This window comes from Coregonus clupeaformis, chromosome 16 (assembly GCF_020615455.1).
Source record: "Coregonus clupeaformis isolate EN_2021a chromosome 16, ASM2061545v1, whole genome shotgun sequence".
NCBI classification, from domain to species: domain Eukaryota; kingdom Metazoa; phylum Chordata; class Actinopteri; order Salmoniformes; family Salmonidae; genus Coregonus; species Coregonus clupeaformis.
Genome location: NC_059207.1, coordinates 52,152,862 through 52,178,816, shown reverse-complemented (window position 1 = coordinate 52,178,816; position 25,955 = coordinate 52,152,862). Strand labels below are relative to the sequence as shown.

Here is a 25,955-nt window from a genome sequence, read left to right as displayed (position 1 = left end):
TCCACCTGTCCCTTACATACCACGTTTGCAATCCCGATGCCCCCCAGCCTAATACCTCAACAACCCTGATGTGGGGAGTGAGTGTACTGCATAGTCATTATAGCCCAAACAGCCAATTTTAGTTCATAGGAGTGGTAAATACCGATAAAGAGGCAAATATCTATACCAAACAAAAATATAAACGCAACATGTAACAATTTCCCCACAAAAGGGCTTCATTAGACATACTCATTTTAATCAGCTGTCCGGCTGGCTGGTCTCAGACGATCCCCCAGGTGAAGAAGCCTTATGTGGAGGTCCTAGGCTGGCGTGGTTACACGTGGTCTGCAGTTAAAACGAAATTGTAGAGAAATTGACATTCAATTCTCTGGCATCAGCTCTGGTGGACATTCCTGCAGTCAGCATGCCAATTGCATGCTCCCTCAAAAGTTGAGACATCTGTGACATTGTGTGACAAAACTACACATTTTAGAGCGGCCTTTAATTGCCCCAGCAGGGTGCACCTGTGTAATGATAATGCTGTTTATTCAGCTTCTTGATATGCCACACCTGTCAGGTGGATGATTATTTTGGTAAAGGAGAAATGCTCAGTAACAGGGATGTAAACAAATTTGTGGAAAACATTTTAGTGAAATACGTTTTGTGCGTATGGAACATTTCTGGGATCTTTTATTTCAGCTCATTAAACATGGGCCAAACACTTTACATGTTATGTTTATATTTTTGTTCAGTATAGCAAGATAACAAAATGAGAGAAACGATACTGGCTAGAAAAAAGCACTAACAGTTCTAGTTATAAAAATATAAAGGAATAAAGACAGAACCCAACCAAGGCATTCAATATCAGCAAACCCTTAGTTGACAGTAATACCCAGAAAGAGGAAAAATAATATAGGACAGAATAGATCATGTATCTGTCAGACACAGGTAAGTACGATCCCAGGCCAACACAGCCAATGTTTTTACTTGAAGTCTCGGGGGTGTACAAATGTTTAACACAAATACTCAGTCCCAAGAATAAGTCCCGGCTGCTGGTGAGGTAGAACAAAATGGCCATCGCCGCTGTCCGTCCATCCATAGATTGTCAGTCCGATCGCTTGTCGCGTCAGTCCATCGTTGGCACATGCTACCTCACTACTGGCAGAGAACAGAGCAGGGGTCAGGGGGACACCATCGTCACTCACTCAGCTCCCTATAGACAGTCCCAGCTTTGTGCATCATAGCACTTGTTCGTTCGGCTCTGTCCTCCACCCCACCCCCCCCCTCGAGGTGGCAGCATGGCTAAGTTGCAGTCATCTAGCGGTAGCATTGCGGTCATGTGGCATGGCAGCGGCGACCTCTGTAGTAGGTAGACCACCTGAGTGGCGCAGTGGTCTAAGGCACTGCATCGCAGTGCTAACTGTGCCACTAGAGATCCTGGTTCGAATCCAGGCTCTGTCGCAGCCGGCCGCGACCGGGAGACTCATGGGCGGCGCACAATTGGCCCAGCGTCGTCTAGGGTAGGGGAGTGAATGGCCGGCAGGGATGTAGCTCAGTTGATAGAGCATGGCGTTTGCAACGCCAGGGTTGTGGGTTCGATTCCCACGGGGGGCCAGTATAAAAAAAATATGTAATCACTAACTAAGTCGCTCTGGATAAGAGCGTCTGCTAAATGACTAAAATGTAAAAAATGTAGTGGTTGTTCTCACCCCCAGAAGAAAAGCTAAAGTCTTCTTCGATTAGGTTTAACGGCAGTTGGCATCCAATAAACGTTGCATTACCGCCGCATACTAGACTGGATGATAACTCCCTTATTTTGCTTGAAAAAAAAGAAAATACACTAAATCTAACCGTACACTCAATTAAAACCCCCAACCTACTCCACTATTTTAAATTATCTAGTCCTACCTAGACAGGACACCACCACTCAACACACCCTGTAACTGCTGACGTCAAGTCTCGTACACCCAAATACCTCTCTGCAGCTGCCACCACAACCTCAGTTTTCTGCGACTAACGTTCCATCCATGTAGTACAGTTGATAACCATTGCTATAAACGCTAAAAATCCAATCTTACTGAAGCATATAACACTTGTTGGCCTATCCCTCTGTACTGGTACAGATCTACTACTCCAGGATCCCTACCTCTTGACCCATCTTCCTCTACTTTCTTCACTGCCTCAGCATACGACAACTTCTGCACTACTATAACACTGGAAACCTCAACCTGCCTCTCTCGCACCAGACATTTCTGATCCCCAGCCCCATGGGCACCCCTACAATTAACACATACCACTACTTTCCCCAATGCTACATATTCCTTTGTCTCATGCCCTTCTGCACACCTAGGAACCTCCCTCCTACACACTGCTGCCATATGCCCATAAGCTTGACTCCTGTAACAACTTAATGTATTCGGCACAAAAGCTTGTACGGGATAACTTACAGTATATATCCTATCACTTTGTCCGGCAATGACGCATCAAATCTCAAAAGAACAGACTGACTTGTTTCACCACTCACGCCACCCTGTCTGCGTCGCACCAAACGACAACCATCACAAACACCGGGAATCTTTCCCTTCAGTTGGTCAATTTTCACATTTCCCGCTACCCCAGTAATCACTCCTTTCAATGGCGCCCTTTTCTTGAGAGCAAAACAATTCACATCTCTTGTCCCCACTTGTTTAACGTGGAGCGCCTTCTCCCTCTGACTAGCAGAAACAATTATCAACAGACGACTTCTGGTGACCTTCACAGCACCCAACTCTGTTTCCACCCACCCTGAAACCACAAATGGATCATTCAAAAAGGCAAGGGTCCACTTTCTCCAAAAATGTAATTCCTACCATCAGAGAATCTTTATCTTGACCCTCGGTGCAAGGGCTCCGAGAACTTTACCACACCTACCCCCTCCGATACCTTGCCCTCACTCACTTCCATTTCTCCTCTGGTTTTCGATCCGGCATACAGCTCACTCGGCTTCCTTTCAACCATTCTTCTTTAACAAACCATCCTCCTTTTTCCCCGCCATTTTTAATTCAAGCTCACCCTCCTCCTCACTCTGACCTCCTCTCCCCTCCATTCCTCCCCTGTATTCCAAGTACACTTCACCTTATAATACTGCACTTCTCCTGACATACATCTTGTTCTTGCCCTCTCAAGGGAAGCCATTTTCCTCATGGTGTGCTCAGCTACCCCAGCAACCAGCAGGAAAACCTACACCCAGACGTCTGCCTCCAAAGAGCACAGCGGCGTGACCCCAGTAGAGGCATAGTTTTTGTGAAGGGGTGCTGCAGAAAAAATTGATTGCCCTCTGAAAAGCTAAAGTGAGCTGGGAGCTCCTTTTTGTACAGGTTACATGGCTCGTTAAGGGCTTTAGGCTCAGGTGTGTGCTGACCGCCATGGAGACCAGCCAAAGGGGAGGACACTAATTAGGAAAAGCACAGCAAACCAAGGAAATGCAAAGGCAACAATAATGCATGCCAATGAAGATAAATATAGAATAAAGTTCACTGCAAACTCAAGTCATAAATACCCACAAGACAGGCTGTCTCCAATTAGGGGGGAAACAGAGGGCAACACATTGACATATCCTCTTCAGAAGAACTTTCCCTTTAGCTTAATTCAATCTAGACAGTCAATAGCCTGCTGAATTTGCAACTTCGCTTTCGTTTTGATTTCGGCACAACTGAAAAATGTGGCACCGACTTACCCATGGATTGACGTTTCAGCATTGTCTCAATGAAGAGTTCATCGTTCGACTAGCCATGTGCGACATGCACTCGATGTTACAAACCTGCTAGAGTTAGCGGCAGGCAGACGAGCAAAATCCACTGTCATCGTACGGATGAAGCCTAACCCGGAATGTGACGCTAACTGAAGCTTGCTAGCTTTATAAAAGCCTGAGTAGCTTGCTTCATAGTATACCATTCTGGTGGAGAGTCAATGACCCCAACAGACAAAGGGTAGGATGTATTTAACAGAACTGTTCTATAGCGCTATGGACTTGAATGCATTAAGATTTTTGCTGGTGCTGATTTCAGATCCAAGTGTCATCTCATGCTGTTGTGCCCTTGAGCAAGACATTTAGACAAGCTCCAGGGGCACTGCGGCTGATTGTGCTCCTTCCGATGTAAGTTTGTAGTCTGGTGGGAGCAGACGGTTGGTCTCTAAACCAGGGCTCCTCTTGCATGGAGGGGAACTACCATGAGATACAACACTCAAATCCAAGCCTAAATCTCCCCCCCCCCACCCCGGGTTAAGAGATGCAGACTGCATAAAGAAACAGGAGCCAGCGGTGGCTTATACACAGCTGAGGATGTGGAGCACAGCCAGTAAGGTCTTAGACTACCTGCAGTTTGACGAGACCACTGACTACACATGCAAAATGGTGGATGGATGAGTGGAATTGATTAAAGGTGGTGTAAATATATCACGTCGACAGTAAACTACACCATCCGAAACACGCCGCCCTGGGGATGGCAACCATGAAGGCAGGAGTGACCCACTGGCAGGCGGTAGATGGGCCTTACAGATCATGCAGCATTTGAAATGCCATCCTGCAGAGAACCCACACAACCCATCAAAGACCTGGAGGGAAGACATGAAACAGTCACACAGGATGACCTGCAAGATTAAAACGCATCTTGATGACATGATCCCTCTCTGATTTGCAGACCTAGATGGAGTTAAGGAGAATAACACGCAGGAGACCATGAAAAACTAGCAAATGAGCATGAACGAACCCATGGCGGCAAGAAACTAACCGCCAGCAGAAGTAGTGACCTCACAATAGCATAGTATACACTGCATACTTTGATATCAATTCACAGATCGTCAGAAGAATCAAGTCAAACATCCAGGACTCCTCACAACCATACTGTAGCTGGGACACTAGTGAAAGCAAAGTCCAAAACACAGCCACCGTATTGCCTTAACCAACTTACAATATGGGTGCATCGGTTTAAAATGTAACAGACCTACTAAAGCCTTCATTTCTACACTGCTGGGCTTACATTATATATTATGTATTGAATCCCACTGAGCTATCGTCACATTCTTCAACTCAAACAATGGAAACGTTGTCTCAATGCAGAATCTCAATTTTCCCTGAAGTTCTACCCATGTAAATAAAATGCTGAGACCAGACCATTCCATGCCTTTCACATTTTATTAAGCAAAACAGCACAGTAGATCAAATTCGTTTGCTGATCCTCTTGTATGTGATGCCAGCTACAGTCATGGTCTGAAAATAGAAAGAGCATCTAGTAGATACATTTAATTATTACTATAGAAATGAACCCTAAAATAGTGTAGTTTAGTGAACCCCCCCAGCCATATGCCCCAGACTCACGTTGACGATGGGGTTTGCATCTGCCAGTTCTGTGACCGATTCGATCCCCTTCAGGGAGACCTTCAGCTTGTTACCTTCTCTCATCACCATAGACTGGAAAACAGTAGAGGTCAAATGTTAAATCTGAAAGCAGTGGTCACAAACCACAATCAACTAGGCCCAATTTAACAGGGCCTAATTTGGACGTGCGCTAGTTGGTTATGCGATGTAAACTGATAAAGTTAAAATTGTGAGCCCAGTCACTCTGGAGAGCAGAGTCTCTGCCAAAGAACGTCAGGGGGAGGGAATTTGACTGCTGTTGGATGTGGATATACTGCAACTACTAACCCAACATCACTGGGACCTGAAGTAACTAATCATCGTCATCTCACATCAGCTGAACTCATAGTTTAGTTAGATACTGGCTGTATTTGTAGGGAGATGGATAGATCTAGGCTACATGTATGAATCTCATGGTTGGGTTGCAACATGCGCCACCCACCTTGACTTTCTCCCCGGTCAGAGTCTCGAGCTCCGCCTCCTGGCCAATGGTGAAGCAGTTGGTGAGGACCTTTGTCCCCGTGGTGACAGTCACCTTGAAGTGGTCCCCAGTCTCCTCAATCTCAGAGATGCTCTTGATGTCTTTGCCCTTCTGAATAAGCTCATCAGTGAGACCTACATGTATGAGGGAGAGTCATGAACTGTGCTCTTTAGTACTACAAAAAGTTGGTAAAGTGGGACATCAAACCAATTATTACTACTTCAGCAAAACGCAATATAATATGGCAATAAAATATACTGAATACAAACATTGAATGCATTTCCAGCTAACAACTAACGTTCTGAGAACCATATGTTCCGTAGAGCGTGGTTGTCTTTGACTATTTTGCATACAACCATCCCACAACTTTCTGGCAGTGGTGCAGGAGAGTTGCCTGGCTTTAGAACATTCAGCACATTTAAGGAACTCGACAAAAATTTTTATTTTCTTGACATTACTTTATCAGAACGTTTCCTGAAAGTTCAAACCTTTAATTTAAGGTAATGTTCCGTTTATTTGACATTGGGAATGTTCTCAAATTGTTAAGCAAAGCTTAAAATTCTCCTGTGGGAATTTCAGTACCTCAATATAATGTTCTTTGTACGTTCTTGGTTCTATTTAAAGTCATGTTCTCAAAACATTAAAAGCCTCCCAACAAAACTCAGGGAACCATAGTAACAATGTTCTCAAACTCCCTGTAACCTAAAAAAAATATTTACAAAATGTAAGGTGCTAGCTGAGTTTGGTACTCAGGAGTAACCGCTGTATCAGCAGTCACCATTGAACATCATTACTGAAAGGACTACAACTTCTGAAATTAACACCCCAAGTCTAATCACATCACAAATGTACAAACACAATAGCAAGACTTACCAATAGCCTTCATGAAAGGCTCAAAGTTCTCATGTGTCTCCAGCTGGTATTTCCCTGAGAAAGACATGGTGACTATAAGGCAGTGACGGTAAAGACAACCACAGCTCCCTGCTTGTCTTTATACCCTCATCTATCCAGCCCTGCAATCGTTAACTAACTAAAGGTGTCTACAATTGAGAACCCCTCCCCCTCCTAGCTTCCCTGCTACTTACCTATAGGCACAGATCTAGGATCAGCTTCCCAGCCAAGGGCAACTAATCTAGATTGCAATGGTCAACATTATGGTACTCCCCTCCTCCCTCCTCATCCTCTCTTCTTCTTCTTTGGCGGTGTGAGTGATCATTGATCTGTATTGAAAATCAAGGCCTCCTCAACTCCTGATAAGAAAGATGATAAGCAGTGTCATCATTGTAATACAAGCGTATGGATCAATCAACACATTTCAAATTTAACTTGACTTTATCTCCCTATCCACCTGTGTAGAAATTCAACTAGGCTACACCTGCACTTTATGTTGATTGAGTTGAGAGCTGTATTTGGCTCCCTGCACTGTAAAAAAGTTTAATCAATGTACAATTGTAAGGCAACTAGCTGCTATAGGATTGTGAGTTTGCTCCATTTACATTTTACATTTTTACATTTTAGTCATTTAGCAGACGCTCTTATCCAGAGCGACTTACAGTTAGTGAGTGCATACATTTTTTTTTCCATACTGTTTCATATAAAATATCAAATTAGACACGTCAACTAACAAAACCCATCCCTCTTCTTCAATCACAGTCCACTCCAAAATACATCCCTACGCAGCCTCAGGGGCCTGTGATGGCGGTGCATTCACAGACAGGATTTCTTGCACGGCCTCGGCTGTGAAATCACGAAGAACCAAAAAACTTTCAGCCTCATTCACAATGATTCCAATTTTCTTTTACTTCTTACATTTTAGTCATTTAGCAGATGCTCTTATCCAGAGCGACTTACAGTTAGTGAGTGCATACATTACTTTTTTATTTTTCATACTGGCCACACGTGGGAATCGAACCCACAACCCTGGCGTTGCAAACGCCATGCTCTACCAACTGAGCTACATCCCTGCCGGCCATTCCCTCCCCTACCCTGGACGTCGCCGGGCCAATTGGATTCGAACCAGGATCTCTAGTGGCACAGCTAGCACTGCGATGCAGTGCCTTAGACCACTGCGCCGCTGTACAGTTTATGAGCATTGCAATAAAAAATACAAAGTCCACTTTTTTAACATGTAGCATTTCACTAGCCCTCGTTTGATGAGAAACCTTCACTGGTCGTGGTGGCTCTACTAAAATAAAACGTGATGAGGATTTATGATAATAATAATCATTTGGGGGGTGCATATATTTGTCCTGTTACACACAAGTATGTAATGGAAAGGTTTTTCTTGCATATCCCAACTCCTTCTGAGACACCTGCAGGGAGTGTCGTCACGGCCAGGGTCAACATGGTCCAGCACCCCTGGAGCAATTGGGGTTAAGTGCCTTGCTCAAGGGCATAGAGGCAGATTTTTCACATTGTCGGCTCTCGTATTCGAACCAGCGACCCATCAGTTATTGGCCCAACACTCTAATCGCGGGACTAACTGGCAATGACGATGATAAGCATTTAGGGCTATTTTTCATTCACAAGAATTATACTTTGACAATAACATGTTTCAAACAACATATTTCATTATAATTATCTTTAATATATTCATTTCCTCTTTCTATGTATTACAACATAACCAATACGGAATTAAAAAGTTGTGTCCCCCCCAAAAAAAGTGCAAATTATATTTGTATATATAATTGTATATATAAATGTATACAATTAAATTATATAAATGAATTATATTATATACAATTATTCATAATTTTCTTCTCAGATTTCCATATGACATAAGGATGAAGTAAACAGAAGAGTGCAAAACAGGTTTTTCGTGTTGAAAGGCACATTTGGGCAGTGGTCGTTGTAGGAGTCCGTTACTGTGTTGCTTGTTTGAGGCACATTGGTGCAATACTGGAACTTGTGCGTGTGTTACTTCAACAAGCACAACAGTGGTTATGTAAAATACTGCATGTCACTAATCCACATTTGGGAACATAGCTGAACCAACATAGAGTGTTGCCTTCCAAAAGCAAACATTAAATTGTAATTCGACTCAACAACTTTTTATACATTCAGCTCACTGTGAGCAAAGTTTGTTGAGTGAACAAACATTCACCCATTTGCTCAATTTCTTGTCCTTCTGAAGTCCACCCAACTCACAGAATAACGCTGATTAAGCAATTGGTTAAGTTGACTTTTGTACAGTGTGCACCACTTGTATTGTCCTTGCTTATATCTGGCTGTATGTCAGTGTGTGCATCATGTACTATCTTTGAACTAGGGTACATACAGTAGATGTCTCTGTGTGTTCTCTGATCTATCTCATCTTTATCTGTGTGCTGAGTCTGAACCAATAAGAGCTCCTGTAGTCCTGAGAACATGGACTCTGCCTCTCCATGTTAAAGACCGGTTTAACATAGAAATACACAAAGCAGAATGGACATGGTACAACCTTGTGGAGGTTATTCAGAGAGACTTGACTTATGCATGGTATAATTAACATTAAGACATACGAGTAGACAGAATATATTCATTCTGAATTTAGTTCTTTTAGGTCTATTTATGATGTCTTGCGGGAAAGGACCGAGTTTGGGAAACCTTGTGCTAAATGACTAAAATATTTTTTTTTTTAACATATGTTCTATTCATTCTATTTCTATGATTCTGATCAGGTTACATCAAAATTACATCAACATTATATATCTATGTGACAGGTTAAAGGACATATTCATAGCCTGTTATACACTAAAAAGTATTAGTAAGTTCATGGTATGTAAGGATCTTAAAATATCTAAGGTTAAAAAGAGAATGCATCCAGTACTAGTTCATAGAGATTGATAAAATGCATAAATGTGTTTAAAATCCGTCAAGAGTCAAAGGGTTAATATTGTAAGAGGAATGTGTAAATGTTATATTGACTACTTTATTTTGTGGTGCCTAATTTAAGGGTAAAAGTGTTCATCTGTGATCTACTAAATGCTCTTAATCTATGAGCCTGAGATCGATTGCTCTGGTCTCCACCCAACTTCCTGGGGGAATCGCGGTCTTTTTCTCATTACACTAAATTTGTCAGTGAGGAAACATAACTGCGTCACGTTCGTGATTATTTCTTCCCTTTTTCAGGTACGTTATTGATATGAAACGAGTTAATTTGAAATATAATAACTTGCTAACCTGTGAAGAGAGTTTAAGGTATGTGTTAGTAACATCTTGAGGAAGTTAGAGTTAAGTTGAAGAGAGTTATTAGGTGCGTGTGTGACTGTAATCTGCTTGGTTGCAGCGATAGCTTCGTACTGAGAGTAGCTGCCATTTTATGCTAATTGTGAATGAACATGTGCGTTGTTAATAATAATATTTGGGGTTATTTGTATAATGTGTTTCGAATACTTTGTTGACATGGTTGATAAATGTAGTTATGGGTTACTGAGCTAAAGCTACTTTGTGTTTGACAGTTATATTGAAACATTTGTATATGTTTTAGTGAATTACAGTTTATGCTGTTGTGACTTGAATAAGCTTTGTACCCTACAAATCTCTGGTTCCTGTAGATCTGTTGTTCTGTAAAATGTGGTATTTTTTGTAAAATCATTACACTAAATTTGTCAGTGAGGAAACATAACTGCGTCACGTTCGTGATTATTTCTTCCCTTTTTCAGGGGTGTAACATTTTGGAGGCTCGCTGAGATTGCTGCTCAGATGTCCGGCTTCCACATCCTGGTCGCTGAATTCCGAGCCAGCTAAATCCCTACATAACAACCCAGGCAGGCTGCAGTGAGGAAAGTGTTGCTGTTCGAGGGGAGCTGGAAGTTGGGGGTTAAGTACGTGTCAACTGAGGCCGTTGAGAGACCATCAGAGACAGTAAGGACCACCTAATTCAGAGTCAACTCCTGCACAGTAAAGGTTCCTCCTGTCCTGTCAACATGACAACCGCCTTGGAAGAACTACAGGAAGAGGTAGTAGGAGAATTGCACACCCTGACTAAAGACAAGTTACTAGGCATGTATGTGATTTCCTTGACATATCAGGCTGAACAGAGAAGAGATGTTCAAGACAAATCCCGCCATATCACTGATGACTCACATTATGATGTTCCTTGAAAGAGAGGAAGTTGCAGAGTTAGAAGATGGCGGCATGTCGGAATTATTGTTACTTAAAGACAAAATGACAGAGATGATCAGTGGCATAGATAGCAAGACAGGGCAAACTGACCATGATATTGAAACAGCCAGAACACATCACAGAATAGAGGGACTGAGAACTGTAACCCCACAACAAGGGGTGGGAACTGAGCAGAGTACTGCAGACCAAGCCAGTGATTCTCTGCGCCAGCCCCAACCCCTGCCCATCTTCAGAGGAGCATGCAGCTCTCACCCAGTGCACAGCCCGGCTCATACTGGCGCAAAGAGTTAAAAATTTCTGGTCAGATAGGTGAACCGGGCCAGAAAGATAAACTGACTTTTTTCCAGCCTTGCCCATCAGATTGAGAATGGACTTAACAGAGGCTATCCTGAGGTAGAAATAGTAGACGCAGTAATCAGGGCTATTTCTCCAGGCTCACAGCTACGCAGCTACTTGGAAGGTAAACCCCAGCTAACTCTTCCCACACTTAGATGCATCCTGCGCTCCCACTTCCAAGAGAAGAGTGCAACAGAGCTTTACAAACAGCTAGCTTCAGAAGCACAGCATAGCAAGGAGACCCCTCAAAGCTTCCTGATGCGCGTCTTAGATTTGAGGCAGAAAGTACTATTTGCGTCCCAGGAGTCAGAATCAGGGCTTAAGTATGACCCTGCCCTAGTCCAGCGCATGTGTTTACACACAGTCCTTACAGGTCTCCAGAGTGACAGTATCAGGATAGACATGCAGCCTCTCCTGCTTGATAGCGAAACATCAGATGAGGTTTTGCTAGAGAAGCTTAACATTGCTTGTGCTAATGAGTTAGAAAGACCGAAACAAAAAGCGTTTTAATGCCCCACAGCCTGCTACAACTGTAAGTGTAGTCCAGTTAGAAGATACGCCATCTGCAAAGTGTCCTGTGAAGGAAGCCAAAGCTAAGATACCCGCAGAACTGTTAACAGAGTTAGCTGAACTTAAGACAGGTGTAGCTTCCCTAAAAGGTCTCAGTGCAGAGATTGCTCAGATTAAGGGAGACATTACAGCAGCCTATGTTTCAGTCATCGCCTTATGCCCATGCCCCACTTCCAGTTAGGAGGCCAGATAGGGAACCCCAGCCACCTGTTTCCCAGCAGCAGTATTACAGCAACCACAGTCAGCCCCATGCACCTGACCCTGCGCAGTATCAATATGCACCTAACCTGTATACCAACCGCTCTGCTCAAGCTCCAAGGAGGTGTTTTGTCTGCCAGCAGGCCAGAACAGATGCACGCTGCACACACTGCTTCCGATGTGGGAGTGGAGAACATTTTCAAGCTGGATGTAAAATCCGGGGAGTCAGACCATCCAAAGAGGCCCCTTTAAACGGGGAAGGGTTACCGCTGAGGGACAAGTGTTAACCATAGCTACCAAAAAGTCCCAGAAATGTGCAAATTGTGCCAGAGAAGAGTCATTTGAGAACCTGAAATAATGTTCATCATGTAAAAGAGACACTGTACTGTTCCAAAGGATGTCAAAACCAACATTGGACTAAACATAAGGAAAAAATGCACTCACCTGAAAATTGACTCTACCTGCTGAACAAGCTTTCCTGTACAGAAGAAAATGCCCACTCTTTACCATCCCTAGCTCAAGGTTGCCACCCCCATAAGGTCACCTCGCTAGTCGGTAGACAGTGCCTTGTTGAGTGTCACCTGAATCGCCACCACCTCCAAGCTCTATGGGACACAGGCTCTCAGGTATCGGTCATTGATGAACGATGGAAAGCGGAATCTCTCCCAAACGCAAGGCTGAGGGATGTTTCAGAAATTCTGGACTCACCTGATGATCTAAGATTGACGGCAGCAAATGGGACTGAAATGCCGTACCTGGGATGGATTAGGAAACAACTTTTCAGCTAGCCTCTGAAACTGACCAAACGAAGGAATTGATCATCCCAGTGCTGGTAATGAAAGGCTGTCACCTATCTCATCCCATCATAGGTTTCAATGTTATTGAGCACATCCTGACAAGGACCGAAAAGACTTAAACGGTACAGTACAGTGAAAAAAGCTTTCCCAAGCCTCAAAAGAAATAAGGTTAGGGCTTTTATACAGGCTGTTAGCGCAGAACAGACAGATGAATACGCAGTGAAAAACCAAGAAAGAGAAGGTTGCTGTACCAAAACACAGTAGCATTCAGATTGAGTGTCGTGTAGCTTCCCAGCCTTTCAAAGACGACATGACAATGCTTTTTCCAGCCAGACCTGAACCCGCAGTGGCCAGATGAACTTGAGTTCTTTGACACACTAGTCAGAGTTAAGAAAGGTGTCTTTCCAGTTGTCATGCTGGATGTCTCTAACCCCACTGACCCACGACATTGCCCTGCTAGGACGCACCATAATCGGTACAGTACAAACCATTATGACTGTGTTACCTGCCCAAGTCTTTGAAAAAGCTGTCACCCCAGCCACAGTGAATCACACCAGTGTTCAAACCCCATGTACTGCTACTGAACAGTGGGATCCACCAGTAGGTTTAAGTCACCTAACCGAAGAACAGAGAGAGGTTGTTAGGGAAAATGCTTAGAGAAGAGTGTCACTCCTTCTCCAGATCAGACAATGACATTGGCTGCATTGAACGATTGAAAATGACTATTTCTCTAAAGGACTCTGAACCAGTCAAGCGCACATACATGTCAGTGCCCAGGCCACTGTATCAGGAGATGAAGGGTTACCTTCATGACCTCATAGCCCAGGGTTGGGTTAGGAAGTCAAACTCTTCATATTCTTCACCTGTCGTAGTGCGTTAGGAAGAAGGACGGGACCCTCCGGTTGTGTATAGATTACAGAGACCTGAACAGAAAGACACATCCCGACCGCCAGCCCATCCCTCGGGTCCAGGACATCATGGACAGTTTAGGTGGTAATTCCTGGTTCTCCCTTTTAGATCAGGGAAAAGCATATCACCAAGGGTTCATCTCTGAAGAAAGCAGATCACTGACAGCATTTGTGACCCCATGGGGACTCTATGAGTGGATACGTATGCCATTCGGCCTCATGAACGCTCCTGCAGCTTTTCAGCGTTGTATGGAGGAATGTTTGGAAGGGCTCGGGACAACATCTGCATTCCTTATCTGGACGACACGCTAGTTTTTCAGTAAAACTTTCGACAGCCATGTGAATGATGTGCAAAAAGGTTTTGCAGCGTCTCAGAGAGTATGGCATCAAACTCAAGCCAAGTAAGTGTGATCTCTTTAAACCCCAGGTCCGTTATTTGGGCAGAATAGTGTCTGCAGACGGCAGCAAAGTTGACCCAGCCGATTTTGAAGCAGTAAGAGCATTGAAAGAGATCAGACCACAGACTGTGGGCCAGCTCAGAAAAAATGCTTGGTTTACTCACTTACTACAGACAGTACATCAAAGACTTTTCTAGGAGGGCCAGCTGTCTGTATGACCTCCTGAAAGCAGATTCAGAGAAATTACCTGACCACCCACGGAAAGCAAAAACAAAGAAAGTAAGTCATGTGGTGCCCTCAAACAAGCCAATCCTGTGGACTGACCAGCATCAACAGGCACTTGAACAGCTGATTGAGTGTCTGCTTCACCCACCAGTCTTAGGTTTCCCTGACTTCACTCAGCCATTTGTTGTACACACTGATGCGTCACACCAAGGCTTGGGAGCAGTTCTTTATCAAGAGCAAGATGGGAAGCTTAGGGTCATTGCTTATGGCTCTCGAACCTTAACAGCAGCTGAGAAGAACTATCACTACCACTCTGGCAAGCTAGAATTTCTAGCTCCTAAAATGGGCAATCACTGATAAGTTCCATGATTATTTGTACTATGCTCCGACCTTCACTGTATACAGTGATAACAACCCGCTCAGCTACATTCTGTCTACTGCAAACTGAACGCAACCACTTCCAGGTGGGTTGCAGAATTGGCTGATTTCCACTTTACAATAAAGTACAGGCCAGGCAGAGAGAACGGTGATGCAGATGCTTTGTCGAGGATGCCACTGGATGTAGAGTCACTGATGAGAGAATGTTCTGAGGAGCTTCCACCAGACACCATTGCCGCCACTATACAAGCAGTAGAGGTACAGAAAGAGCCTTTTGTGCCTTGGTCAATTTCAGCTGCATCTATGTCAGTATCAGCTGAAGGTGAGACAACTACAGCAACAATCAGCTCGATCCCAAAAGAGGGGATAAGAGAGGCACAAGAGTCTGATCCGGTCATCCGTCCTGTGCTCGATTTCAAGCTGTCTGGTTCCAAACCGCCAGTTAAAGAGCAAAAGGAATTCAGTCCAAAGACAAAATGCCTATTCAGAGAATGGGACAAATTGACAATCGACAGTGATGGTATTCTGTACAGAATCACTACAGCCCGCAAGCAGTTAGTTCTACCAGAGCAGTACAAAGGTAAAGTGATGGAAGAGTTGCACAATAACATGGGACACCAAGGTACTGACCGCACTGTATCACTAGTACGTGACCGCTTCTTCTGGCCTTATATGCAATCTGACATTGAGCACTATGTGACTAAAACTTGTAGCTGTGTCAAGCAGAAAAAAGCCAGGCCATGAAACAAGAGCTCCTCTGACAAACATTGTGACAACACAGCCATTTGAACTGGTATGTATAGATTTCCTCCATCTCGACAGATGCAAAGGGGGATATGAGTACATCCTCGTGATTGTTGACCATTTTACACGTTACACTCAAGCCCACGCCACCACATCAAAGTCAGGAAAAACTGCTGCAAATCTCATCTTCAATGACTTTGCCCTGAAGTTTGGGTTCCCCTCCCGCATCCACCATGACCAAGGGGGGAGAATTCGAAAATCAGTTGTTCCATCAGTTAAAGAAACTCAGTGGCATGGCGGGGTCCAGAACAACACCCTACCACCCGATGGGGAACGGTCAAGTGGAACGAATGAACAGAACATTGTTGCAAATGCTAAAGACACTAACTGAGACACAAAAGTCAAACTGGAAGGAGTCTCTAAACAAACTGGTTTATGCCTATAACTGCACCCGTTGCGAAGTGACTGGCTATTCACCATTTTATCTTCTGTTTGGGAGATCACCCAGGCTTCCAGTTGATATGTTCTTTGGATTGTGCACAGAGGCAGGTTCCAGTAACCAGCGAGACTACGTGGAGAACTGGAAACGAGGAATGGAAGAAGCATACGCCATTGCAAATGAAAATGCTCAGAAAGCTGCTGAAAGAAGTAAAAGTACTATGACACTAAAGTTAGGAGTTCAGTGCTACAGCCTGGCGAGCGAAGTTCTGATTAAAAACCTGACACCAAAGAGGAGGACCAGGCAAACTCCGTAACTATTGGGAAGATCAAATTCACACAGTAGTGAGACAAATGGGTTCAGACCTGCCGATTTATGAGTTGAGACCAGAAAAGGGTAGGGGACGCTCCCGGTCCTGCACAGAAACCTGCTCATGTCCTGTGACCACTTACCTTTTGAGAGACAACCAGAAATGACTAAAGATGACAAAAAGTAAGAAAAAGAGACATCAGCCTGGATCACAGCCTCTAGATTCTGATGAAGACAGCGGGGATGAATATGACCTTCATCATGAGCCGCTACAGGTCCCCACATTTCCTACAGTACCTGGAGAGGTATGCTGAACCAGCGAGAGAGTCGGAAAACAGGCCCCCACCAGTGAAACAAACAGTTGCGGTGCCAGTTCCTGATATGCTACCAGCACAGCCGCTTGTTGAAAATCAGCTGGAGGAGAAAACAACAGTTAAAGAACTGCCTGCTGAGGAGATGAACTTGCCTGCTGAAAATGTGCTGGATGATCGTCCACTAAGTGCCTTTCCTTCATTAACTGCTGCTGCTGAACCTGAGGAACCAGCTTACCAGCTGCCACAAAGAGAGAGACACCCTCCAAGACGTATCACCTATGATCAGCTTGGTATCCCTTCCTGCTACAGTATCCAGCCACAGCCACAGTTGTTCCCTGTCTACCCTGCACCAGGACTGGTTCCATGGCTGCCATCACTACAGGGATATTACCTTCAGCCACCCTACATGTATGGACTTCAGCAAACTTGAGGCCACAGACAGAGTTGACATGTTTGACCATGGACTACTGACTGATTTCACAGACTTTCACAAGACAATTAGCAGACTATGCATATAGATCATTAAAACTGATGGACTGTTGACAATAGTATGAGAAAAGACTGCTTATGGACTGTTTATACAGCTGGTCAACAGATATGGACTGTGAATATAATTTCTTGGTTCTATTTGAACTGTGAACTTTGACCTCTGCTCAAGGACTAGCTTACAGAAGAGGATTTTCTACGTCCAGTGCTTATAGACTGTTTAAGAAGATAATGTTGGTAATGTTGGGACAACATTTATTTTGTCGGGGGAGAGTGTGACAGGTTAAAGGACATATTCATAGCCTGTTATACACTAAAAAGTATTAGTAAGTTCATGGTATGTAAGGATCTTAAAATATCTAAGGTTAAAAAGAGAATGCATCCAGTACTAGTTCATAGAGATTGATAAAATGCATAAATGTGTTTAAAATCCGTACAAGAGTCAAAGGGTTAATATTGTAAGAGGAATGTGTAAATGTTATATTGACTACTTTATTTTGTGGTGCCTAATTTAAGGGTAAAAGTGTTCATCTGTGATCTACTAAATGCTCTTAATCTATGAGCCTGAGATCGATTGCTCTGGTCTCCACCCAACTTCCTGGGGGAATCGCGGTCTTTTTCTCATTACACTAAATTTGTCAGTGAGGAAACATAACTGCGTCACGTTCGTGATTATTTCTTCCCCTTTTTCAGGTACGTTATTGATATGAAACGAAGTTAATTTGAATGTAATAACTTGCTAACCTGTGAAGAGAGTTTAAGGTATGTGTTAGTAACATCTTGAGGAAGTTAGAGTTAAGTTGAAGAGAGTTATTAGGTGCGTGTGTGACTGTAATCTGCTTGGTTGCAGCGATAGCTTCGTACTGAGAGTAGCTGCCATTTTATGCTAATTGTGAATGAACATGTGCGTTGTTAATAATAATATTTGGGGTTATTTGTATAATGTGTTTCGAATACTTTGTTGACATGGTTGATAAATGTAGTTATGGGTTACTGAGCTAAAGCTACTTTGTGTTTGACAGTTATATTGAAACATTTGTATATGTTTTAGTGAATTACAGTTTATGCTGTTGTGACTTGAATAAGCTTTGTACCCTACAAATCTCTGGTTCCTGTAGATCTGTTGTTCTGTAAAATGTGGTATTTTTGTAAAATCATTACACTAAATTTGTCAGTGAGGAAACATAACTGCGTCACGTTCGTGATTATTTCTTCCCTTTTTCAGGGGTGTAACATCTACACCAATGTATTAATGATAAAAGGTTTTATCTAAATGTTTATCTAAAACCAAAAGGTCACTATCCCAAGGCCAAGCTTACTGCTACTGCATAGTAGACAGAGAGAGATCCAGCTGGTGGACCAGACTTAAGGACACTTTACACCAGTTGCAGGATGTGAAAAAACTAAAAGAAACAAATAATAGTAAAAGCTGATGCAGAAAACATTAGAAGCATATCAGTATTTCATTTCATCTAAATTACGCTCATTTTTTTGTTTTTTTGTGGAACAATTGAATATATTCCCTGATTAGATGTTATACTCTATACCTCGCTATCGAATTACATAATTACTATTATGTAACATGATGTCTATGGTTACCATGTAACATGTCGTCTATGGTTACTATGTAACATGATGTCTATGGTTACTATGTAACATGATGTCTATGGTTACTATGTAACATGATGTCTATGAGTACAATCTATTTTGGACATCATATCACAATCAGCAATTACATTTTATGTCTGTGGTTCATCATTGGACATTAAAAACTCAAAATTATCTTCTGGAGATCCGCTAAAAGGTTTGTGAGATATGAGACCATAATAATAAAGTTGATTCAGCTGCGGGATCGGGGCACCACCAGTGCAGAGCTTGCTCAGGAATGGCAGCAGGCAGGTGTGAGTGCATCTGCACACACAGAGAGGCGAATACTTTTGGAGGATGGCCTGGTGTCAAGAAGGGCAGCGAGGAAGCCACTTCTCTCCAGGAAAAACATCAGGGACAGACTGATATTCTGCAAAAGGTACAGTGATTGGACTGCTGAGGACTGGGGTAAAGTCATTTTCTCTGATGAATCCCCTTTCCGATTGTTTGGGCCATCCGGAAAACACCTTGTCCGGAGAAGACGAGGTGAGCGCTACCATCAGTCCTGTGTCATGCCAACAGTAAAGCATCCTGAGACCATTCATGTGTGGGGTTGCTTCTCAGCCAAGGGAGTGGGCTCACTCACAATTTTGCTGTAGTGCCTAAAAGAAACACTTTTGCTGGTCCATGCTTGTGATGATAAAGGAATCCGCCGACACTGTACTCTGTTTTCAAAGGTTTATTATAACAAAGAGTTTACAGCATCGAATTTTGACCAACACCTGCAGATGTCTGGAGATAGCCCGAGCCAATCTGATTAGCTATTTCCCATTCTATTGTTCAAGACATGCTTTTATATCCTACATGGCCAGAGCATGGCGTGATTCTAACATCCAATCCCTGCCCATTACATATCCTCTTTTCCAGGAATTTAGTAATGCTTTCCAGATGTTTCAGCAAAAAGAGCCACGTTCAGCTGTTACACAATTTTGTAAACGTCAGCACAATCCTAGACTCTTCAGATACTACATATTTCCCCCCTTCGAGACTAATTAAGTCTCGAAAACAAAAAGAATAAGATTATGACAAATAACAATTCTTGCTCTTGAGTAACTTTAACAATAAACCAAAATTTATGGAGATTAAACACATGTTTATATAGACACATTTTTGTATGTAGTGTAAATACATTATTATAGAGTGTAAATGAATTGTCATGGAGTGTAAATGAATTGTCATGGAGTGTAAATAAATTGTCATGGAGTGTAAATGAATTGTCATGGAGTGTAAGAGCGAAAAAACCTGTCTGGCAGCTTTCATTCCAAATATCCATCAGTCAGTCAAGACAGGAAAATTCTCTCACGGCCCCTCTGCCCTAGGCGACCACCTAAGTACTCCAGATCAATTCACACATCTTCATGAATACATTTTAAGCTATGATACAATTGAATACATATGAAAACCCCAGCAAACAAAATACAATCAAAATGTCCACATTCAGGCTGGTCGACCCATCGGACCCTCCTGTGGATTCTCTCTGTCCTTGCCTAGACCCCATATCCCTAAACTTCAACGAAATAAACAAAAACATCTGAGGTCCCCACATGTACCCAACACAGAAAACATAATTCTTCAAAAATTAATACAGAAAGAATATAACACTGGAATGTAGTCCACTACACTTCATCTCCTCCACAGTGTCGTCTTTCAATGCGACGTTGATGATGGAATCGGAACATTTCCACTCCTTCCTTGTTCCACTTCCTCCAGTCCATTCATATTGTCCATGTTTGAGTATTTGAGTCCCTCTACATATTCCCCCATATGCTTCTGGAAGAAAAGAAAATACCAAACAGTATCTTTTGCAAAACAACACATGCAAATTAAAACATCAATGTCAACTAAAATTGATATATAAAATTAGATATAAAATGAATCACATTCCATTTCCCCCCTTTGATTCATCACAATAATATAATCGTCCCACAATCAGATATTCCAAATTTCCTAGAGTTATTTCAACCCTAGTTTTCATAACATTTTAGTCTGACTTTTTCCAATTTTTTTTCTTTATCTAATTTTTTCAAAAACCATTTCACTGATTTATTCACAAAACTCTTTCCCATTTTCTGAGGATATTAAATCGGGAAATTCCCACCTGCTGATGACTTCTTTACACAATAACTTTGCAACCGACTGAGCATATTTTAGCTTAGTTGAACATCTTATGCACCACTTGGTATATGAATGTAACCAAGAATAACAGTCACACATTATTTTTCAGACAGATTATGCACCTACCTATGACATAGTCTATTCAAGAAAATATGGTTCCCAAAAACTCTACTCCTTTGTGATCTTTATCCTAATCTCCCCTTTTACAACATTAGCTAACCCATAGCTTCCTAAATCATCATGGTTTCTCCAAAACAATAATTGATTGCTACTCTAACGATTTTTCTCTTTCATTGTCTTCAAAACACTTGCTTTCGAAAGTCCTTCAATTTCTGGTTCAATCCCTTGACTTGCTTCATCTTTCAATGGATACTGATTCTTCCAAGGATGTCTTCCTCCTCAACTTTCACCTCAATTGGGCTGATTTCACAAATCCAATATCAGTACTACTTTGATATCTCAAATATTCTTGAACCTTTTTTCAACATCTCTTCTTCCATAGATTCTCAATCCATCTTCACACTTCAAACACATTCATTTATCTTCCGTATAGCTTATGACTCTCCTTGTCCTTGAGCCAAAATCATCATTTTCAGAAATCGCTGATTTTCACTCCTCCAAATCCTTCTCATAATTAGTTGATTTGACATAGTGAGATGTGTAACCTCTTCAGGCTGAACACAGATAAAAGCCTTTCTGCTATCCATCATCACTTCCCATAGTCCATTGTTTATTTTCACTTCCATTGTTGGATCTTTTTCTCTTCTTCTCTAATCGGTGCTATCAGTTGAAACTCCTCCTTTTCGGATCTTCTGGGCACCTCTAGAATTCTTGCTCCTTTCCTCTAAAGGGTTCACCTGTCCTCCAGATGATCTTCACTTGCTCCTGTATCTTCCTCTGAAATTATTTCTTTCCAGAAACTATCTATGGATATGAAACAACTTGTACCACTAGTTGTGGCTGGTACCATTGCATTTGACCTTGTTCAGTTGAAACTGTAGCAGTGATTGTTGATTCGGTTCACACTGATTCTGCATAACCAAAGCTTCTCTTCTCCTTCTTCTTCTCAACCAGTTGTATTTGATTGAGTTTTCTGAGAGTTTCTTGGTCCTGTTCTTTCTGGTTGTGTTCCTTTTTCCGGTACAGATCCACTTGATGGGCTATATGATCTGTATAGACACCTTTTGTCATGCTCCCAAGTCCAACCACTTCTGCCAGTTTGCTCCTTACCGGTAAGGGCAGTCCCATCTGTAGTTTAGCTCTCAAGATTGACTGCTCAATTTGACTCACATCTGGATCATTTCCGGTAATATTTCTCCACACTTGATGAACTCTTGACACGTAGGCTCTTGGATTTTCTTGTTGTCCTAGTGGGTCAATCAGAATGTTGTCAGGATGCACATTTGTTGGAAACGTATCTCTCAGTGCTCTCCACAGCCGATTCCTACTTGCAGCCAACAATTCAGGATCGTTCACTGCAGTCCCCACATATCTATGAAGTCCAGCTCTCTGAAAAATTTCTTCCATGCCTGGAATCCCAAGGAGATTAGCCAAAAGTCTCTTGATGTCTCCTATGGCAGACTGTGTTCCCACCGTAATTTCTTCCAACTTTGAAATCCAAGGATATGCTCCATCTTGAAGAGTAGGCAGCTTCTCAAGTATATCTGACATATCGGTATTCTGCAAAGGCTTATATTCTAGGTTTTGTCCTCGAATGATCACCGGCATAATTTTCTTACTAGTGCCATCTTTCCTTGGCCTCAATGTATATCTCTTCTCAGATTTTTGGGATTCTTTTCTCAGCAGCTTCCTTTCCTTCATCTTCAGCTTCTCGAGTCGTTCTTCCAGTTCTTTTACTTCTTCTAAATTATTGGCCTTATGCAGGAATGATACGCATCGGTCTATATCTCTTTGTACTTCTTCTGTGTTAGTCATTGGAGGATAAAATCCTCTTGAATATGAAGCACCTTTAGTCTCCAAATCTTCATCGCTGTCTCCATCTTCATTTTCATCAGGGCTTGAATCGCTTGTATTCTTCTTCTTCCAACTTCCATCACCCCTTCTTTCCGCTCTGGCCAACCTCTGTCTGATGACAGGGTCATATCCACCCATGATCTCTTCTGAATCACTCTGATCATCATCATCATCATCATCATCAAGTTCCATCCTCCTTGATCTCACTCTACCCTTAGTCTCCAGACATCTCGTTGTTTTCCTGCCTTTGGAGTTTGGATTCATCTTTATGGTCGTTTCTGCTTGTCCCCTCTCTATTATTCGTTCATCCTCATCTCTGATGCAATAATCACCTTCCTGAATGATCACTGGAAGCTGAGGATAAACGTCCTTCAACTTGGCTTCTTTCTCATAAGGTGGGGGTGTTTTTGCTGAATCCATATATGAGAAAGGTGTATTGACTTCTGCAATCAGTTTTTCTGTCACCTTCACCTCTTTTGCCATTTTCTCTGTATCTCTGTCTCTCCTGTCTTTTGTATCTTTTATCAGTTTTTGTCCTTCATTTTCAAACAGCTTAAGAACATCCAGCTCTCTTTGTCTTTTTTCTTTCGAAGTTTTCCCTTCTTCCCCTTCTTTTGTTCTGCCTTATACGTGGATACAAGCACTTGCATTATCTTGATGACGTCTGGATTAAAAGTGCCTTCCAATGGCCATGGTTGTTCAATGTCAGGCCAACGTTTATTCCATTTCTCAGATAGTTTTGCTATACCATTAACTAGAGGATTACTATTCTGTACTACATGAAGAGGAGTAATTGCTTTTGTAGTTTTGATGTCCTTTTTCCCCATTGTAAATGACTATGTTATGTGTTTCCCTCTTGTTTCCCTCCTTTTTTTTTTTTTTTTTTTTTTTTAATTAAAAAATATTTAATCAATTAATCCAATCAATCAATTAACCAATCAATCAATCACTAACTAAACAAAATCAATCAATCAATTACTAATCAAGTCAATCAATCAACTAATCAATCAAATCAATGAATTACTAATCAATCAGTCAACTAATCAATCAATAAATCAATCAATCAATCAATCACCAATCAAATCAATCAATCAACCAATTAAACCAATCAATCAATCAATTACCAATCAATCAATCAACGAATCGATTACCAATGAAATCGATCAATCAACTAATTAAACCAAATCAATCAATCAATTAATTAATTAAAAATAAAATCAATCAACCAATTCAATCAATAAATCAATCAATCAATTAATTAATTAAAAATAAAATCAATCAACCAACTCAATCAATAAATCAATCAATCAATCAATTAATTAACCACATCAATCAACCAATTAACTAAATCAATCAATCAATTAATTAATTAACCACATCAATCAACCAATTAACTAAATCAATCAATCAACCAACCAACTAAATCAACCAATTCAATCCATCAATTCAATCAATATATCAATTTGTTTGTGAATTCTATTTTACCAAATTATTGATTGGTGGCAGTCTTACCACATCCGATCAGGAAAGGTAAAGGAAAGTAGTCAACTCCAGAGCAATTAAAAATAAAAGATCTGTACCAACTCACAACCCAATTGCTTAATAAGCACCTAATTACCTTAATTTTACAGAATAATGTTAATGCTGGATTTCCAAGACAACTCTAATCAATACAAGTCATTCACGGAAACTGTAATGTGCAATTATCAATTACATAAAGTCATCAGTCTGTTGCCAAGCTCTTGCGAAATGGTCACAACATGAAATATTCTATGTAAACACAATGTATCAATTATATCCTGTAAGGGAAAGTAGATTTGTGAATAATGACAGCACTGGCCTTGATTTGGACTGGGTTGCCGTCAATGGTGTCAGTTGATGTCAGCCCCTCCTCTTTCTCTCTCTCTCTCTGTCTCCTCCTTCTCGTCTCTCGTATGACAGAAAGACAAAAGAACAAAGAAGAGTTTAGTTTATACTTTTTCCACATTCACGCTAAGAAATAAGCAAACAGCTTAATTCAGGAATATTATAAATAGCTCAATAACATTTTTATTTTATTCATTTATATTATTATTATTATTATTAATCCGTCAATATATCAGTCATTCACCAACTCAACCGATTATCAACCAAACAGTTTTACAGTCAAGCAATAGTTAATTCAAGAGAAGATTTCACTTGTGTGCAAAATTCCCCCTCCCGTTTTCTATTTTGTCTGCACTGAAAACGGACTCTCCCGTTCTCTCTCCAGTTCAGTGCAGGGGAGTGGCTAAACTCATGAATCCTACGCGTGCGCAGTTCAGTCACCAATGTGATTTCAGAGTGGTAGGAGCTATAAAAAGTTGCTCCGTTCTCTTCTCCCATAGACAATAACTGTTTAGACTTTAACAGAGCTCACAAACTGAACACATAGAACATACAGAACACAGAACATAAACCCACTACCAAGCTTGTTATCTTTCACTTATCTGCAGATTTATAGTTATGCTGTTATCAATTACAAAACATCTCTATACACTCTTAAAAAGTCCTCCCTGTAGGCTCATGATTAGTTAGTAAACGTTCTCTTTTTATAGAGACTCATAAGATCTTTAAACTTATAGTCCTTCCAGGGGGCTCATAGTTTATATAGTTTAAGAATTACAAACGTTCTCACAAACAGAGACTCATAAGATATTTAACCTTAACTGTGTTGTAGGTGTTTCAACTTTTTACTCTAGGGGCTTAACATTTGAAAACCAAGATACCTAACACATTTATTTACAAGAGACTAAAAACTCTGCTCAAAATCTTAGTCGACACACATCTGGAAGTCATCAAGCACGCAGCCAAACTCACTCCGTTTCACCCAAACACACACACACACACACACACAGGCTACGTTTCTGTCACATACAGGATCCGTTCGCACAAGGCATGCCCATCGCCGTTTCTTTGTCTTTTAAATTGTTTTGCTAAATTTCTGCTACCTTAAGTTGACGACATTAAATGAGAGGCGACATTGGATATACAATTCGTCAACTATATCCCAAGAGGTTACATACAATTTAATATATGTCGTACAAACTCACTGTTCCCAGAACAGACCAGAGAGTCAATCTAACAACTCCCCTGGTTTTACGGCCATCATATGGATGCCTTGGTCTCACAAGGGCT

At 41.7% G+C, this 25,955-nt stretch overlaps 1 protein-coding gene across 1 annotated transcript; it reads right to left on the bottom strand.

Annotated features, from left to right (window-relative positions):
* Window positions 1-5,138: 5,138 nt before the first annotated feature.
* On the bottom strand, window positions 5,139-6,834 carry LOC121584228 (fatty acid-binding protein, liver-type). The gene is made up of 4 exons (XM_041900058.2): window positions 6,729-6,834; window positions 5,817-5,989; window positions 5,336-5,428; window positions 5,139-5,227 (listed from the first exon to the last, which is right to left on the bottom strand). Exons 1-4 carry the CDS (start codon window positions 6,793-6,795, stop codon window positions 5,177-5,179), a joined length of 384 nt encoding a protein of 127 aa, XP_041755992.1. The 5' UTR covers window positions 6,796-6,834; the 3' UTR covers window positions 5,139-5,176.
* Between the last annotated feature and the right edge of the window lie 19,121 nt (window positions 6,835-25,955).